General features: G+C 50.1%; 1 protein-coding gene across 2 annotated transcripts in view; it reads left to right on the top strand.

The window, feature by feature from the left end:
- The first annotated feature begins 7,398 nt into the window (after window positions 1-7,398).
- Window positions 7,399-17,849, top strand: part of ABTB3 (ankyrin repeat and BTB domain containing 3) — a 174,444-nt gene continuing 163,993 nt past the window's right edge. For both annotated transcript variants that reach the window (XM_086740137.1, XM_086740138.1), the window contains exon 1: window positions 7,399-8,392. In XM_086740137.1, the coding sequence (XP_086596263.1) occupies window positions 7,399-8,392 (994 nt within the window). The remainder of the gene's footprint in view (window positions 8,393-17,849) is intronic.

Below are 17,849 nucleotides of genomic sequence, written 5' to 3'. Positions count from 1 at the left end.
AGATGTCTGCTCCCGTGTGGAGCCCACCAGCCTCACGGGGCGAGTCCTCGATTTTGTTAAACCGATTGTAACCTCCTGCAACCGCATTCCCCAAAGCAGACAGCTGGCCTTTCCCTTCCCATCTTGCTGCACCCTCCGCTTCTGAGTCACCAGGGTACCTATGCTAGACGGGGCTGCGCCATGTCGGGGCCCCATGGGATGATGAAACAGGTGATGAAATGCACCTCATGACGGAGTTGGGAAATGTCAGTTCTCATCGCACAGTGCTCTCCTGTTAATTTAAAAAAAATCACTACTAATCCTAAAAAAAAAGAGGTTTGTAATTATATGTTGCTATATTTATACATAATATATATTTAGCTATATTTAAGAAAAATTTTGATTTTTTAATGTAAACTAGCAAGGATGCTCCCTTGTCTCTCCCATGTATTGAGATATGGTTTGTTGTTGAACCTGGTAGACTGCAGTGAGGTAACATCTTTCTGCAAGGAAAAGCGCTGACAGCAATCTGAGTTTTCCTGGAGTTAGTTCATACTAGGTTTGAGGCAGGTTGGTTTTTGGGTTTGGTTTTTTTTTTTTTTTTTGCTAATGTATTTATGGGCATTTCAGCAATACTTTTGGTCAGTCAAGGAATGAACAGAATGCTGTAATGTTAAAAAAAAAAAAAAAAGGAGATTTGATCAGTTTTTGAAGGGAACTGCAAGGCAAACATGCAAAAGAAGTTGCAAGTGCTAGGACAAAGGAAAGGGAATGGCACAATACTGCTCAGTTGCTTAAATGTTACCTTATTCCAAAATGGCTAGGTTTTGTTTTCTTATTTTCAAGGGAAGAAAACAACCCCTTCATATTAAAGTGACTTCTTTTGTGTGCTTTTTTTTTTTTTTGGGATTTGCCTACAGATAGAAAATTCTCACTTAGTATCAGGGAATTGTATTAGTCTCTTATCTTAATTATGCTTTGTAATTGTGTAGGCCAGGGGCTCATTAATGCCTTTCCCAATTATTGCAGAAAGGAAGGGGGAAAAAATCCTTGCCTACTTAAATAAAAAAAGTCTGAGGTTGGGAACCTGTGTGCAAAGCCCCTTCTCCTGTAAGTGGACTGGCGGGTGGTGGTGGAAGAGCTGCTCCCCACTGAGACGATGCCAGCTGACGCACAGCCTGGGGCTTCTCATCCCACTGCCCACCCACCGACAAGTTGATGTGGGACCCAGTGAGCTCTGCCAAGGCAGGAAGGCCACGGGAGACACAGGGAGCAGGACCTCAGCCATGGTAGTGTGCGTGGTGGGGATGGGAGCTTGTGGTGCAGGAGAGATCTTCTACATGGATGGCAAGGTCGTTCGTCTATCTGCAAATGCCCCCTTAAAAAAAAAAGAAGAAAAAAAAAAGCATTAGATGGGGAAATTAAGAAAGTCTTTGCTCGGGACTTTCCTTCATCAAATAGCACCATCTGGGAACAGGCTTAACTAACTTTGCTTTTTAAATGTTTTTTTAATAGCAGAAATGAAGGTAAGTCCTAAGTATTGACAAGAGGCAGAGGTATGAATGTACAGATAACCTTCTGTAGTTCTTTTTTTCCCCTCTCTGTTTTAAAAGAAATCCCCATGAGTGGGGAAAGTGGAGAAGACAGCTCACATCCTTCTCCCACCCTTCCCTTCACACGTTCGTGAGAGGGAAAGGTCATATCATAGAAACTGTACCTCCTAAAATTGCATGTAAGACTGTTTATGGACTAAGTACCATGAAGAATCATATTTGAAACACACAAAAATACCACTTTTCTTTTTAAATTGTTAACAAGGGCTAACAAATACAAATACAACCCCCAGAGGAGAAAGGAGATGCATTGTGAGGCACACGGCAGTCGGAGTGAGTGCTAGACCCAGCTTGTCACCTCCTTGCAGCATCAGGATGCAGCAAGCGTGGTTGCCTAACTGTGAGGCTGGGTCCTTGAGCAGTCTGCTCCTTAAGGAGACAAAACTGCCATTCCTGAGCTACCAAGTATGAAGGGGATTTCCGTGGTGATGCATAGGCAGGGAGGAGCAGCTACTTAAAATGGTAGAGTATGTTAAACCATCTCTACGCTGGATGTCCTCCTAAGCAAAGAGTAAAGGGACAGCCAACTCGACAGTGCCTGCTGATCTCAAGCATGTTTGTCACCTTTAAATTGTTTTCTCATACAGCCATGCATATGGCCCTTATGCAGGTTTGTTGTGTCTTGGGTGGGAATGGAAATTACCACTGGCTGAACAGAGTGTTTCCTTGTCTCTGTCCTCTGGGAAGCCTGCTATTCCTGTTTCCTTTGGTTCTGATCAAAATGTAGTATGTAAGTATAACCTTATTGCACATACAGCATGCAAACACTTTTTGGAGTGGTACGGCGAATTGAGAAGCACCTACAGCTGGGGGATAACGAGATATATATTCTGCTTGGCTCTGTCAGCTTTTAGTATCACCTAAGATAAGACGAGACAGAGATGCCAGTCCAATCCACTGATGAAGTACGAGAGCATCTTTTTATTCTTTAAATTTGTGGCAAAGAAAAGGTTAGTTTAGATGTTAGGGAGGCTGTTTTGAGCAGTAGGCTTATTTGGACTTGGAAACAGATCATCCAGGGAAGTTGTAGACTCTTCATCATGGATGGTTTTAAGAAGAGAATAAAACCTGTCAAAATCAATGTAGAGGTTGCAGTCGATCTTTGCTTAGAACGAAGAACAAGATCCAACATCTTGTAAAGACAGTAAGTGCTGCTGCGCTGGCTGCACAGACCTCTGAACCAAGCTGCACTTGTGAATGGGTGGGAGTGCCTTTGGCTGGTGTGGGATTAAGGGCTTAAACCAAAGGACTGCCCTGGGGGCTCCAGTCCTCTCTCTGCAGTGCAGTCTTTCCTCTCACAGCCACCGATGACACACCCCTGAGGAACCGAGTGATTATGAAGTGCTCCTTCCCCTGGCATAACCTCCCCATTTCTGGCAAACAGCTGTTGAGAAACTTTCTGAAATGAAGACTGCATCTGCATCATTGTGTTTAATAGTTACGAGTGGTCTTAGCCTCCAGGAATTTGTCAGATCTCTTTCTTGGATTCATTTATGCTTTTGGCTTCCAAAATGTACCATGGCCCTGGGCTCTACAGCTTCATTGTATGTGGTGAGATTTGGTTTTGGCTGGTGGTTTCTCTGAGTGTCCCCAGTTAGTGGCTTCAGAGAAACCTGGAGTAATCGTTCCCCTCCACGCCAGGCATGAGTCTATGCATCTCTAACTACCTCCACTCTCAGTGCAGGGGGGGTTATAGGGACTGCAGGAAAAAAAGGCTGGGAAAGGTTTTGAGCTCAGTGGGAAGTAGAAGCTGCTGCTTCTGCACAGCAGATGAGAACAGCCGGGCAGCTGCCCCTGGCTAAGCAACAGCCAGCAGAAATTCAGGGGCAGCCCTTTTCCTTAGTGTCTGCAAGAGAAGCAGCCGATCAGCTGAACCTTGCTCCTCTGTGGGGCAATGCCTCCTGCTGAATCCTTACCGGGGATCCTAATGCTGCTAGTTGCTGAAACCAGCATGATGGGGCTGATCGGGGGAAAAAATGGCATCCAGCCACTGCAAGTCCTTCCCTCCCACTCACGCTGGAGGCACCACCAGTGCCTCCCTTCCAGCCAGTGAGCCGGTGGCCTCATTGTGTCACTCACCCTCACTCCTTTCGGTGTTGTACCCGTTGGAGGAGCAACACCAAAGTCATCTCCCTGAGCCTGCTCGTCTGAACGGCTGGCAGCAGTGGCCCAGCGGCCCTGCAGGGATGACGCTACCTGATGCCAGTGCTGGGTTCCTTCTTTGATGGGATGGGAGATGTCTTCACAGCAGACTGTACACATGCCTCAGCCCCAAAGGCTCCTTTGCCAGGGGTATGCATTTCACACCTGCTTTACAGGTACAGGATTACAGCCTTGCTCTGTAAATTAACCCCCGTGTGATGAGAAACATTAGCACTCCAAGTTCCCCAGCACTATCAGCAAGGCCTCACAAGGCTCGCTGCTTGTTCCTTGCAGTAGGAGACACCTCGGGGGGATCCTGTGAATGCTGCTTTTGGTCTGAGCTGTTACCACAGTGCAGCACATTGAATTTTGAATGCAGAAATTGCGTGGAGCAGCCTGACCCTAGGTACATTCCTGTTCCATCTGGCAGTTTGCTGTCATGTTTTTCCCTACAGCTCTGAAGAAGATGCCATTTGCGGGCAGTTGACTGGGTGGGGACCGAAAGAATTGTGGCACTTACTGCTCTCCCCATACAAACACCAACTTCCCATTCACTTAAATTTGCCCTGAGCACCTTTTAAAAATGTGGTTCAATTTCCCTCTTTCAGAGTTTTTGCTGGCACTTATCATCCTGGAATGGTACTTAATCAGTCCCTGTCTGAATTCTCTGTAAGGATAATTGATGTCCATGTCTCCAACAAGCTGAAAATTGTTTTCCCCCTCCCAGTCTTTGACATATAAAGGGACTTTGTTTTCTTCAGTGGATGGTTTTGTCTAATAGGCAAATGACCTCGGCTTGCGAGTGGGGTACAGCTGCAGACACCTGCCTTTCAGCCCAGGGCGGGAGAGGTGTGGTGCCCTTTCTGGATTAAAGCTGAGGACTGTCTCAGCTCAGAGCTCACCCCATGCAGGCACTGGACATGTTGCAGGGGTGTGTTTCTCTCCAAACTGTTTGATCCCATCTTTTCCCAGGGCGATTTCAAGAACGAAGTCACCTTGTCTCAGGAGCACTTTCAGATGTCCTTCCAAATCATGCTGAAGCCCGCTTTGGGACACAGCAGCCGGAGTATCCACACCTGGGCAGGCGAGATCTTTCAGGTACTGAAAGATCACCGGACATCCAGAACAGCCACTCTGCACTGATTTGAATTTCCAGCCCTTTCAATGAGAAGGTAATTAGTCTTCTGAAGAAATGAGTCAGAAGCTCTCACTGCCACTTTCGAAAGTTTGAACCAGCCCAGTGCTGCTGACATGCCTTTGGTCTGTCCAAGTGTCGCAACATTTTCCGAACCGGTGGCGTGACTGGGAATCAAAGCTGCCATGTGTAGAGTGATGCACATCTCGTTGTGCAACACAAAATATCTAGTAAATACAAATATCACAAATATCACAAATATCACAAATATCTAGTAAATACAAAATATCTAGTAAAGCCCAGTATTTTGCTTTCTGAATTAAAACAAACAGAAAAAAAAAACCAAAACCCAACCTCTTCTGAAGTACAAACTGGCTCTGAGTCAGCAGCATGAATGCCTGAGTCTGCACACAGCCTGAGACAACTATCCACTTGTCATTTACCCTGTTCATCTCAACGCATGGTTAATGCTGTAGCCTAAAAATGATGCAACACCTAAGGCTGGTGTTGACCTCCAAAGCACCGTTTTTCACAAAGCCTGGTGAACAAACCACCCAGCTTACCTGTTCCATCCTCCCTGGACGCCTACCTTGTGTCTCTGTGAAGCCCAACAAACAGTTTACTAGAAAACATCCCAAACTTGGACTTTCCCTGAGTTTGACCTGCTGTCACGTGAGCTCAGGGTAAGCAGTTCTGGCGCTTTGTGAAAGCGTAGGGACAGAGCGAGCTGAGTAGAGTCTGTAAGAAAAACATCTTGAGGAGTTCAGTCCTGGCAGTGCCTTCCTTCTCCTCCCAAATGGAAACATGGATTTGGAAAGACACTGCACTGAAGTGCTGAAGACACCAGAGGGCTCTACTGCGAGGCGTACAGCTGGATGGCCACAAAAGTCCACAGGATTTTGCTCTCAAGGCACGCTCTCATTTTTGATCTCCCCCTCCCACCCCCAAGACTAGCTGCTGCTGGCAGCGTGGGCCTCACCTTCTTTCTTGCAGCATGACAGCAGCTCTAGTTCAGGCTGCTCCTGTCCTCAGCTCTGCTATTTTTTACCAGGATACGGTGGCATTTAGGACTTCTGTGGGAACCTATTGTGCACAGCGCATCTTCTGGAAGGACCAAGGCTATGCTGAGAAACCAGTTCCTGACAGCGCTCGACTGCATTTGGAAGGCAACCCCCTCTCGGTGTTTTTGGTGGTGTCATAGTTTTCCCCAACCTGTTGGACAAATGAGCCTACCTGTAGTTGCGTCCGTGCCTTTCCTGTAGGAAGTTTATGTTGAAGGATTGCCAGGCTTCGCTCCCTTGGATGGGGAAACCTCTTACGTGACTCGCCTTGTCTGCTCAAGAATTTGGGCCGCCTCTGTTGGCACGATAGAGAAATGTGTTTGCTTCGCTTTTACCCTTAAAGGGATAGAATCTCACTGATATTTTACACTAAAAAGGATATAATGTTTCTTCAAAACTGGAACGCACAAGCATATGCATTCCCAGTCTCTTGCCTGGGATATTAGCCAAGCAACTCCTAATAACGCTAAAGCCTGGCAATGTGAGATTAAAAGACATCAGTGGGGATAAACTGTTCATATATTGCACAAAAATCACAGTGCGCATGGGAAATGCGCCCTAAGCCCAATACAGATCTGAGCTGTCAAAGTCTCCGTGACGCTTAGGGGGTTAATGTCAAGAACGTCTAAGGGCTTTATTGCACTTGACTTAATTATTTGGGAATCCCTCCTCCTGACTCAAGTGACGCCCGGTATTCTTACTCGGCAGTTTTTGCTTGGTATCAAAACACCGGGACCGCCTGTGCTGGGTTTACAGCAACGCCAGGAAGCGGCTGGAGCGGGGCTCCCCGTCGTGCGCCCGGGGAAGGGCGCTGCGGGGCGTAACGCAGACCACGCATCCCGCCCTGCTGTGCCCCGCCGGGAGGGAGGGGCAGAGGGCACGGTTAGGCCGCGCTCCTCCCCGGGCCTCGCCACGCACCCACCCGCCGGCGGTGCCGCTGGGCCGACGGCGGGTTAACGCGCCTGCAGTCTGCAGCGCCCAAAGACCCCGCCTTCGGCACTGGGACGGCGACCCCCCAGCCCCTCGCTGCGCCGTGCGGAGCGCTGCTCCGCGCCCCGCGGAGGCGACGGGAGGAGCCGCCAGGCGCAGGGCGCCGCCCCATTGGCCGCCGGGCGCGGCGCTTTGCATGTCTCCGCCCCCTCACCGTGCCATTGGCCGTCAGCCGGAGGCACTTTGCATGGCCCCGCCCACCCCCCCCCGCCGCCTGGCCGGCGCGGCGCTGCGGTGCTGTGTCGGGCCGGCGGCGCGGCGCAGTGCAGGAGCCGGAGCCGGAGCCGGAGCCGGGCCGCGGGCAGCACCCCCGCTTCCCTGGCGTCTGGCGGAGCGGGGCAGCAGCAGGCTGCGGCCGGCGGGACTCGCCGCGCCCCCTCGCTGTTCTCTCCCCCCCCTCCGCCCCCAACCCCCCCCTTCTTCTTTCCTGCGAGCCGCTCCCCGCCCGGGTCCCGCGGGTGCAGCATGAAGTGCAGCGATGGCCCGGAGAGGTAAGACGGCGGTGAGGACGCTGGAAGACCTGACGCTGGACTCCGGGTATGGTGGGGCGGCGGACTCGGTGCGCTCCTCCAACTTGTCGCTGTGCTGTTCGGATTCGCACCCCGCGTACCCCTATGGAGGAAGCTGCTGGCCGCACCTAACTGACTCCATGCACAGTCGGCACAACAGCTTCGACACCGTCAACACCGTCCTAGCGGAAGACTCCGAGGTGCTGGACTGCGCGGGGCAGCAGTGCTCCCGGCTCCTGCCCGACCTTGAGGAGGTCCCCTGGAGCCTGGAAGAGGTGGAGGCGCTGCTGCTGCCGCCGCCGCTGCCTCCGCGCCGGGAGCCGCGGGCAGCGGGTGCCTGCGCCGCCGCCTCCAGCCCCGGGAGCCGGGATGCGGCGGCGCGGCTGTCGACGCTGGTGAGCCGTGCGCTGGTGCGCATCGCCCGGGAGGCGCAGCGGCTGAGCCTCCGCTTCGCCAAGTGCACCAAGCACGAAGTGCGGAGCGCCATGGAGATCGTCCTGGGCTGGACGCTGGCGGCCCGCTGCACGGCGGCCGCCCTCAGCGCTCTCTCCCTCTACAACATGAGCGGCAGCGGCGGCGACCGCTTCAGCCGGGGCAAGTCGGCGCGGTGCGGGCTGGCCTTCTCGGTGGGCAAGTTCTACCGCTGGATGGTGGACAGCCGCGTGGCCCTGCGCATCCACGAGCACGCCGCCATCTACCTCACCGCCGGCACCGAGAGCCTCTTCCGCGACATCCACGCCCGGGTGCTGGCCGGCTCCGCCGCCCCGCTCCCGCCGCCCGGACGACCCCCGCCCGCCGCCGCCAACGCCGCCGCCGCCGGCGGCCCGGCCGAGAAGGAGAAGGAGGGCGGCGAGGCGCCGCGGTTCACCCTGGAGGCGCTGGAGCAGACGGTCAACAACGACCCCGAGCTCTGGGGTTTGCTGCAGCCCTACCAGCACCTCATCTGCGGCAAGAACGCCAGCGGTGAGTTGTCAGCGCAACTGGGCGCCGACGACCACCTGTTGCGCCGGGACCTCCCCCCCCCCCCCCCCCGCCTCCATCCCCCGTCTGTCCGTCCGTCCCGCCGGGCGGGCCGCCGCACCTGCCGCCGGGGAGAGGGGAGGAGGGGGGCAGCGCGGCCGGTTCGCCCCTTCCCGGCGGTTCCCAGGCCGGAGAGCGGGGATGGAGCAGCCGAGCATCCCCGCCCGGCTCTGCCAGCCTGCGGGGGTGGGGGGCGGGGGGGACGGAGCCTGTCTGCGTGTGTATGATTTAGGGGCAGCTGGCAGGGGTGTCGGGGAGGGCTGGGTGAGAGGCACCGTTCAGAGCTTCAGTTTTCCACAGGAAATGGCAGAAGCGCAGCTGAGCGCTCGCGAGCGAGATCAAACTTTTGTTACATACGCAGTGGTTTGGCCAGAGATTGCGTGGTTGGCGCTGAAATGCAGTCTTTCTGGACAGATTTCATTCATGTTGCTGCTTGTTTACCCAGAGCTTGCCACAGATGCAACACGGTGATGCATCAACTTCCTGGGGATTTTTTTTTTTTTTTTTCCTCCTCTCTTTTTAATCGGAGAGTCCGGTATTTTGAATGACTTGTCGTTCGGGAAAGCAGGATGCCAAAGTTGACGTTTCTCGTTTCAGCTCCCTCTGTTTGTCAGGGAAGGGAAAAATGGAACGAGCCGCCTCGCAGGGAATCCGAGTGGAAAGCGGGTGGTTTTCTCCTCTTTGCACATGCAAACACTTTTATTCCGCTTAGATACAAAATCCCTGTCAAGCTGAGATGCAAATATTGGAGGGGGGAGGGGGGAGGAACTGGGAGAACAAGGATAACTGGAAGTCTAGATCAGGTCTGGAGATAAGCCCTGTGAAGTTCTTGCAGCCAGAGAGGATGCGTTACAGCTAATTAACCATTGTGTTCAGACACCTTCTCTCCCGTAAGAGACCCAAAGGAGGATGCCAAGCAGGAGCACAAGAAAGGGGCGAATCCTCCTCCCCGGTGTAAATAGATGTGGCTGTGTAATGTTCCTCCGGTGGCTTTACTCCAGCCGTGGATATCCTCCCCAGAGACGTCCCCTCGGACAGCGTCCGCTGTGGGGGCCGTGTGACAGGACCCTTGCGCTTTATTCTAGGGGTGCTGCAGGCGGGTGTGTCATCCCCAGGAGTGCCACCCTTGTTTTTTTTTTACCTCGAGTCCTGGTGCTGTGCCTGTAGGTTTCAGATGGCACTGTGTTGCATTTCTGACATTGCAGCACTGGCTGTGCAGGCTCCTAGCGAGCCTTTCATTTTGTTTTGCAGATCTCACAAACTCCCTCTGTATCAGCTCGGTGGATTTAAATGAACTTCATTCTGACCCTCATTTATCTCCTTTCCAGGGACAGGGTTTGGAGTTTCTGTCTCCATTTTGTTGTGGCTTTACCTGACACAAATCTCCTGGCTAGCTCAGTCCCGGCTCGAGCAAATGGTGTTTTCCTAAGATGTTCAAATCAGACCCAAGCAAGTTGTCCATTTTGTTTTGCCTCTCTCCCTGTGTCATCATGCTTTCTGCGCAAGTGACTGATGTTGTTTTGCTCTTTCGCATCTTGTAACACATAGTTTTACATCTTATTATATATATTTAGAGCTACAGGTGCCAACAAAAGTCAGGCCTTCTTGAAATAAAAGCCCTTTTTTATTGCTGTTTACATTATTTAGATTTAATCCGAAGACGTGTTGCCTGCTCTTAAGTACTTTCATGGCAACTAAAACAGCCATTATAAACCATTAAACACATCAGTCTGTTTCTTCACCAGTGAGATACGTATCTGTTTATATAGCCCTCACCATTTTGATGTCTGAGTGCTCCACGGTTGGTTGCAAATGTTTCCTTCTCAGGCACTTAAAAGGTGGGGAAATCTGATGCGGGAGATTGTTTGACCTGCTCGAAACTATTTGGGCCATCTGTGGTAGGAGGCTAGGACTGCTGGAAGCTACATCTCTACAGGGTGGCGTAACCACAAGTTCATCCTTCCTCTGTACTCAGTACTTGAAACACCGTGATAAAGAAGCTTAATAGGTAGCAGGCTTCTCGCATCTCTCTGTGCTCCAGGAGGAGAGACAGGTCTTGTACTCTGGAGGTTGGATAAATCGGGGTGCCATTCCCCAGTTGGGTGGCGTGTGGGACACGCAGGCACTGAAATTTGCGGACCAGGTCCATCAGACGTGGATAAGACGTGGTGCCTGGGTCCTTTCTGGAGGTACCGTGGCCAGTATGATTTGAGTGAAGGGAGGGGGAAGGAAAGCAGTGCAAAAGCAGAGCCCCTAGCAGCACCTTATCTGCAGGCAGTTTTTTGGGGGGAGAGGCAGCATCTCTCTGGCAGGCCAACATCAAACCTTTAAAATTTTTCCAGGCTAAGTTCATCACCTTAAATTCCATCCAGACAGCGAAACAGACAACCCGTGAAGATCATGGGATGCCAGTATGCGAGGAACATGAGTTTGTGCGTGATGTAGTGCGAGACTGGTCTAATGTAGTTTGTGAACACGAGTGTTGGGGAAGATGGTCTGAGGATCTGCAAGACACAAACCAGCCTTTCAGGGCTTCCCCGTCAGCTGTGCAGAGTGTTTAGTGGTTTCAGCTGAGGTTTTTAGCCTGCTGTCACACACAGTCATCTTGGAAGCTGCTGAATAAAGTCAGTATTGCGAGATAACCTTCTCCTTCCTCTAAATGATGGTCATGCACCTTCGAACAAAGATGATGTTTGAGCTGATTCTTCGGTGGGTGCTTCAGCCTGCTGGGCTTGTCCCGGATGCGTCTGGCCTGCACTCAGACAGCCACCTCGACAGGAGCCCAGCTCTCCAACAGCAGCAGCCTGCTCATTCCTCATTGTGCGGGGATGAAGGTGGTGGCACTCCTTCGTGCGTTGCAGGCTGTAGGCCACATCTCCTTGGTGAGCCTCCTGACAGCCTCTTGTGTGCTGTGGGAGAAGGGATGACAAAGGAGGAGCAGGCAGCAGCGTCAGGACCAAGCCACTGGATTACGCCGGCAGCTGCTGGCATCTTGGCTCAGCTTATCCTGGTTACTATATCGGAAATAATAGACCTTAAAAGCACTCTGAGGTAGTAATTTTTTTTTTCCCCCCTGCACAACCAAAATTTTAATGTCATGGTTGAATGAAAATTAAAAACTTTACGTTTGGGATTTCACTGCCGCTCAAATGTTTCAATTACGAGCTGCGTCTGAGCAGCACAGTACACATATTACACCCTATAACAGTCGTGCGAAGTGTTATTTCCCTGCAAATAGTGGGAACAAAATACTGTGCACTTGATGAAAGGCAGTAAAAGCTGGCACCTCTGTGGTTTGAGCTATACTATTTTTGTTTCTCTAGCGCTCATCAAACCCCTACTTTTAGGCCAGATCTGAGAGCTACTTTGAGATGACTGGGAAGTTTCCCCAGGTCTTGGATCCAGCGCAAATCGTAGGAGTGAGTCTACATATTTCATTTTCATGGGGAATGCTTGGATGGCAGGTCTGAGGAGCTTCAGGTCACCTATGCTGTATTATAAAGGTCCTCTTTCACCAGGCGGAGGAATGGTATTAGACAACGCTTAGATTAACATAGGGTTTAGAAAATAGGTTGTTTTCATTTCAGTCTTAGGGGTCTCCTTATCTTGTGTTACGGGACTCGTGGTGGGAAGGGCAGAGGACAGGAAGGAGACAGCCAGGGAGCCGGGGATCGCAGGGAGGAGGTTTTTTTGGAGCAGCCAGTGTGTGCAACTTGGCCTTGTCTGTTTGTCTCCAGCTACTAAAAATAGTTGTTTGGAACCCAACTGCGTCCCTGTGGTTTCTTCCTATTCTTAATATTATTTAGAGAGGAAGACACAACAAGTAGGAAGAAACCCAAGATTAGGTCAGGCTTGGCTGACACATGCCAGCTAACCTCAATTTAACCTCAGCCTCTTCTCCCAGTCCAAGTGAACTAGAGGGACTCCAAGCAAATGTGCGATACCAGCGTATTAGCATGGCTTAACCAAATCAGTTAATGCTTTTAAGTTCTGGTACATATGTACACATACACGTGTGTGTATGGAGACCATTCCCTTTCCTTACTGGTGAGCATTCTGTTATCTGTTTGTTACTTCTCTGCTTTTCATTGTAATTGAACCATGCAAGATGCTATTACAGCTTTAGGGGCAACGTAAAAATCAATCTAAAACTTATTTCAGCTAGGATGATAGAGGAATATTTGGGCACAAAATGGAATTTCATGCCTTTTTCCTGGGCTTTTTTTAACTGCAGTTTCAAGAACATTCTTATTCCTCGCATTGTATTTCAATCTTATTTTTCACTCGTAAAGCGAATACAGTTGGAAGTTTCCTCTATGTGCCTGTAGGTTATACTTAGGGGTCTTTGCTGCTATGTTTTTCCCGTCTGCTTCTGGACGCTTCAGTCCCTTGCCCACAGGCTGACATCAGTAGCGGTGTGACAAATTATGTGTATTTTTGCTTGATTCTCCTAACGGACAGCCTCCCAAGCAAACTTCCACAGCCTCTCTGAGCAAGGTGGGAATTTGTCCCCTCTCCAGATGGGAAGGAGAGTCACCTGCCCAAAGGGAAGAAGAGATGTGACTGTGGCTTGCAGCCACTGATGCTGGTGGGAGATGGGATGGCACTGAGGAGATCATGCTCCTTCCCTGGAATGGGGTGGGTTGCTTGAGCACCCGGCGTTGGGAGGAGCGGGACGGATGGAGGCTCAGTGTGTGTGCGCTTGTTGCAGACCTCTGTTGACTTGTGAAGCAATGGTGGGACTGGGAAGTAGAGACCCAGTGGGAGGTTGCAGTTTGACTGACTGGCTGATGAAGATTTGTTTCCCTCTGGACATTTTTATTTGTATAATTTGTTTCAGTTATGAGTGTAACGTTAAAAAAAAAATCCCAGAAATGGTTATACCAGAAACACCCAAAATAATCATAAGGATGATGTGTGCCAATATGATTGTTCCCTTTGTCATGTTGGAAAGTACGTTAATAGGAGTTATAGCCGTGGCCACGCTAGGGAGTTTTAGGGCTGCAGCTCTGCCACTTAGTTGCTGACGTAAACGAGGCTTTGGACTTATAACTGGGAAATATGACTGTATATGTTGGGGAAATAACAGTGTGACTTTAGCAGTGTATTGGGTTCCTGCTTTTTTGCTGAATGCTAACAGGCTTCACCTTGACTTTCAGCACTGCCGTGAGCTGATGACACACAGTGCAGGTGAGTCTTAGGGACGACTACGCCCCTTTCCCTATCACTAGTGCAGATGCTCTCTCTTCTGTAGCTGCTCAAAGTTGGCTTGAGTGAAAAAGACACCATGGTTAGAGTGTTGGCCTTTCTGCAGCGTGTATTGAACCAAGCTGTCTGTTATCAGTTAGAAATCTTCCACCTTGTCCAGAGGTGATACCCAGGGGTGCATCAGCTGGGGATCTGCAGAGCCTGAGCCTTTCCTCCCTTGTCCTCCCTTCTGGCAAGGGACCTGGTTGTCTCTCAGAAGCTAGAGGAAAGCTTTATGGTCTTTTCCCCACCTTACCCACAATGAGAGTGTGAAAGGAGAAAGCTGTGCTTGATGAGAAGACACCAGAGGAAAACAGAGCTCTTTCCTTGAGCATGTGGGCACTGGGAATTAAATCCTCTGCCTGGAGTGATTTCCTCTGGCTGATGTGTAGTGCAAAAAGAGTGGGGGCTCCTTTCAGGTGGCTTGCTGAAACTAGCAGCTTCCACCCAAAACAGCTCTGCTGCTGGCCTGGTAGAGTCTGTAAGGAAAAAGCAGGGAGTGGAGGGATAAGGGAGTTCTCTCTTGCTGCGGGGATCACGAGTAGCAGCGCTGCCACTGTTTGTGTCCCTGAGCAGGTTGGCTCTCTGCGTGCCCACGGGCCGAGATGGCTGCTTGGGAGCCCGCCGAACGGCTCCCGTTGCCTCTTTGAACACCAAGTGTTAGCGTTAACTGCTGGGCAGTGAAACAAGCAGGTGCTTGGTCCTGTGGGCTGAGTTTTCCCATGCTGTCGCCTGCGAAATCTCACATATGATCTTTACAGCATGCATCAGTGCCTGCTCACTTTCCCAGTCTCCCTCCCAATTTCAGGACTTTGCTGGTGCCTCTCCCAGTCTGGGTTGCTGTGTCCAACCCTGGCAATAGTGCTGTCCTGCCCGTCCCTCTGTCCCAGTGCTCCTGCCCCTGGCTCTGTCTGCAGGGTGTTTTCCTTTGCCCTGGATGTAGGAGGTTTCAGCATGGTATGAGGAAAAAGTAGGGATTTTTTTTCTTCCTTTGCTCTTCTCCTTGTTTTCTTCCTCATTGAAAACAACTCTGCACCATCTTCATATAAATCTGTAATTATAATTGGTATGTACCTGATAAGTATTTAAAAGACATACAGATGGAGTAAAAATTACCCCAGAGCTTGCACGGTCATCTTAACCTGTAGTTACTTTGCCAGAGAATTGGACAGCCTGGAAAAAACACAGAAGTTATAGAGGACTATGCCAACCAAAGCCTCAAACTCAGCTCTCTATCTATCCTTGCTTTCAGAGATCTCCTACAACAAAAACTTTCTATCAGTGGGCTCAGCCTGGTGACATCTGTCTGTCAACCTGTAAGCTTCCATTTTCCCAGAAGGCAGTACGGCAATCCTGCTTCTGTAGGCTGCGAGGAGATACAATCCGGTGGTCACTCACTCCTTTTGCTTTCCATAAAGCTAAATCTTCTGTAAAAACAGAAGAGAGAAGGCCACTCATCAGGTGGAATGGGTCAGTGAGAAGGCAGGTCTGGTCTCACTTTGATAGCAGGAGTGAGGAGTATGTTTCTGGAAGCAGGTGAAAAACAAGGAGCCATCGTCGGCATGGATGGGGCACAGGCATTTAGCCTGATACATTGCTGAGGCTGCAGAGGCTTGTCTTGGTTATTTTAATTAATTTAACCTGTTATATTGAACTGGTGCTTTTGAATCATCATGCTCCCTTCCCGTGGCAGTTTGTGGGTGAGGAGCAAGTTGGGCAGCATGGCTTATGGGAGGTGACCGCTTTCTTGGGCTCTGTTCAAGCGGTGCCTGTCATCTTGATGATATTTTATTCTGTTTCTTGATTCCTACACTCAGTTCGTAGTAAGCATACATTTTTTTTTGGTGTAATTATTCCTGAAACAACCCAGGAGGTTTTATAATAAAGTACTGTAAGAGGGCTGTTGGCATCCTGTGGTAAATACACAGACCAACTTGGGGGCTGACAAGATGTTTGGGACACTTGCAGTTTCCCATGGGGATTCTCTTGGCTCATCACTGATACAGAAAAGAAATCGCCTTTGACTTGATTTAGAGTCATACGATACTGGGTTGGTAGTAAGGAAGAGGAAGAAAATGACACCACTCTCAGGACAGGTGATCATGCCCCTGCTGATCCGAGCTGGCAGAGACAGGTGAGGGAGGACCAACTGGGTTCCAGGCCATTTAAAAACTTGGTGTTAAATAGCATCTTACTTGTTTAAAAATTTTGGGCCAGATTCTGATCCTGGTGGCTCTCACAGAGACCTGGTATAAATCTGCATGCATGGTGGCGTGTGGCTGGCTGTCGTCAGTGAGCGTAACTGATTTGCTTGGTGGGAACTTTGCTGGTGTGACACTTCAGGACCGGGCTCTTCCTACCATTGTGCTTAAGGCGGTAATGGATGTTGATGCTGGGATCCTTCAAAAGATGGATGGAAGCACAGGAGGCAGGTATAAGCTCTTTTTTTTCCTTTGTGTTGTAAGGCAGCTGAAAACGAAAGTGCAGAGAGGGACCAGTGCTGCAGGATGTGTGGGAGGTGGGATGCTCGCCAGGAGATGGGAGCATACAGAGGCGTTGCAGCCAAGCCAGGAGGGATGGGTGATATTTTTGGGTCAGCAGATTCGCAGCCTGCTCCCAGAGCCCTTACGTGATCTCATCCGTGTGAACCGCACATGGACTTCACACGGCCATAAAAGTCTCGGGACCAGCTCGTGAGTGAGCAGGCGAACAGGAACCTCGGAGAAGATTAGAGAGGAGGCCTCTTCAAGGACTGGATTTCTGTCCTCGAGTGCTGTGGAGTAGCACCTGGACTTGCGAGCGTCTGAGGCTTTAAAATTAATAAAAACACCCTGCTTTTAAATTGTGCTACAATGAAATATTGCTCCCAGGTGGGGGAAGTGAATGGGGCCGGGGTTGCAGCAGAGGTATGGTGAATGCATTTGCATTTTCAGGGCGGTCAAATAACTGGAGGAAACTTTGCATCCTGCAGTGTTTCGCAGTTTCTCTGGCCCCGTGGTAGTCTTGGATAAACACTGCTGGGCTGTAGTGCCTTCGCTAATATATTGTGTTTGGCTGTGAACGAGGAGCTGAAGTTGGGGAAGGTCAGCTTTTCCTCACAGAGGGCTGAGCAAGCTTTGCAAACTTGTCTCCAGGATCTTATCCGGCAGGGATTTGGAAAAATAGAGGTTGTGGGGCTGTGGGCTGTATCCACTCCTCAGGCTGCAGGTCCTTCGCCCCAGGTGAGGCATCTTCACTTCTCTGTCACCTCAAAGCAGACGACATGGCCAGTAGCTAGGCAAGCTGTCACCAGTGAGGTGGTTCAGATGCCCCGGGACTGATGCTGGACTCAGCCCTTTGGTGGGAAGTGCTGCTAACAGAAAGGAGAGAGATTTCAGAGGTCGGAGTCATTTTGGGTACCCACTGAGATGCTTCTTGTGGATTTGTGGAGGATGCTATGAAGATTATTTTATTTATTTATTTGTAATACAGGGCATTTTTTTTTGCATGCCAGTGTATCACAGAAATTACTTTCACTGAATCATTCACTGTGAGTCTGGGTAGGCAGATTATTTTGCTCTGGGTTGCAGTATAGTGAGTAAAATTGTTAGGGGCTTCATGCAGGTACCTCCAATGCTGTTACTTCCCGTGATGTTTATAAATTAAGGGTCACAAAACTCAGTACTTCAGAAAAATTATCCAGTGCTACTGGTGTTATTTCACTTCTCTAGCATACATTTTGTGTGGAGCAATGTATGATACAAGATATTCCAAAGGTTTTGCTAAACCCAATCCTGTAGTCCTCACCTGGGCAACATTCCCACTGATTTCGGGGTTGAGGGCAGCCCGTCAAACACCAAGATGGGCTCTCACATTTGGTGACAAATTAAAGAAACTCCGGAGTCAAAGCTGTAGGTACAGTTTAGTTTTGCTAAAAATAAGCTTTTAAAAACTGAAGATCAGTATCAGTACCTCACTGCAGATGTTTACTTATAATTGAAAAGAAAATTTTTTTTTTTCATTGTTTTACTGATTCACGGTGTTCAGCTTAAAGACTGCAAAGTGAACTCCACTCGGCGCAACCTGTAAGCCCTCACGCTAACTGGCTAGCCTATTTCCGCTGGCCCACATAAGGAAAATGCTAAAAATAGTCCAGCAGCGTATGTTTTCAAAA

The sequence above is a fragment of the Chlamydotis macqueenii genome, chromosome 1 (assembly GCF_036417535.1).
Source record: "Chlamydotis macqueenii isolate bChlMac1 chromosome 1, bChlMac1.mat, whole genome shotgun sequence".
Classification (NCBI taxonomy): domain Eukaryota; kingdom Metazoa; phylum Chordata; class Aves; order Otidiformes; family Otididae; genus Chlamydotis; species Chlamydotis macqueenii.
This window is presented reverse-complemented; position numbering and strand designations above follow the sequence as displayed.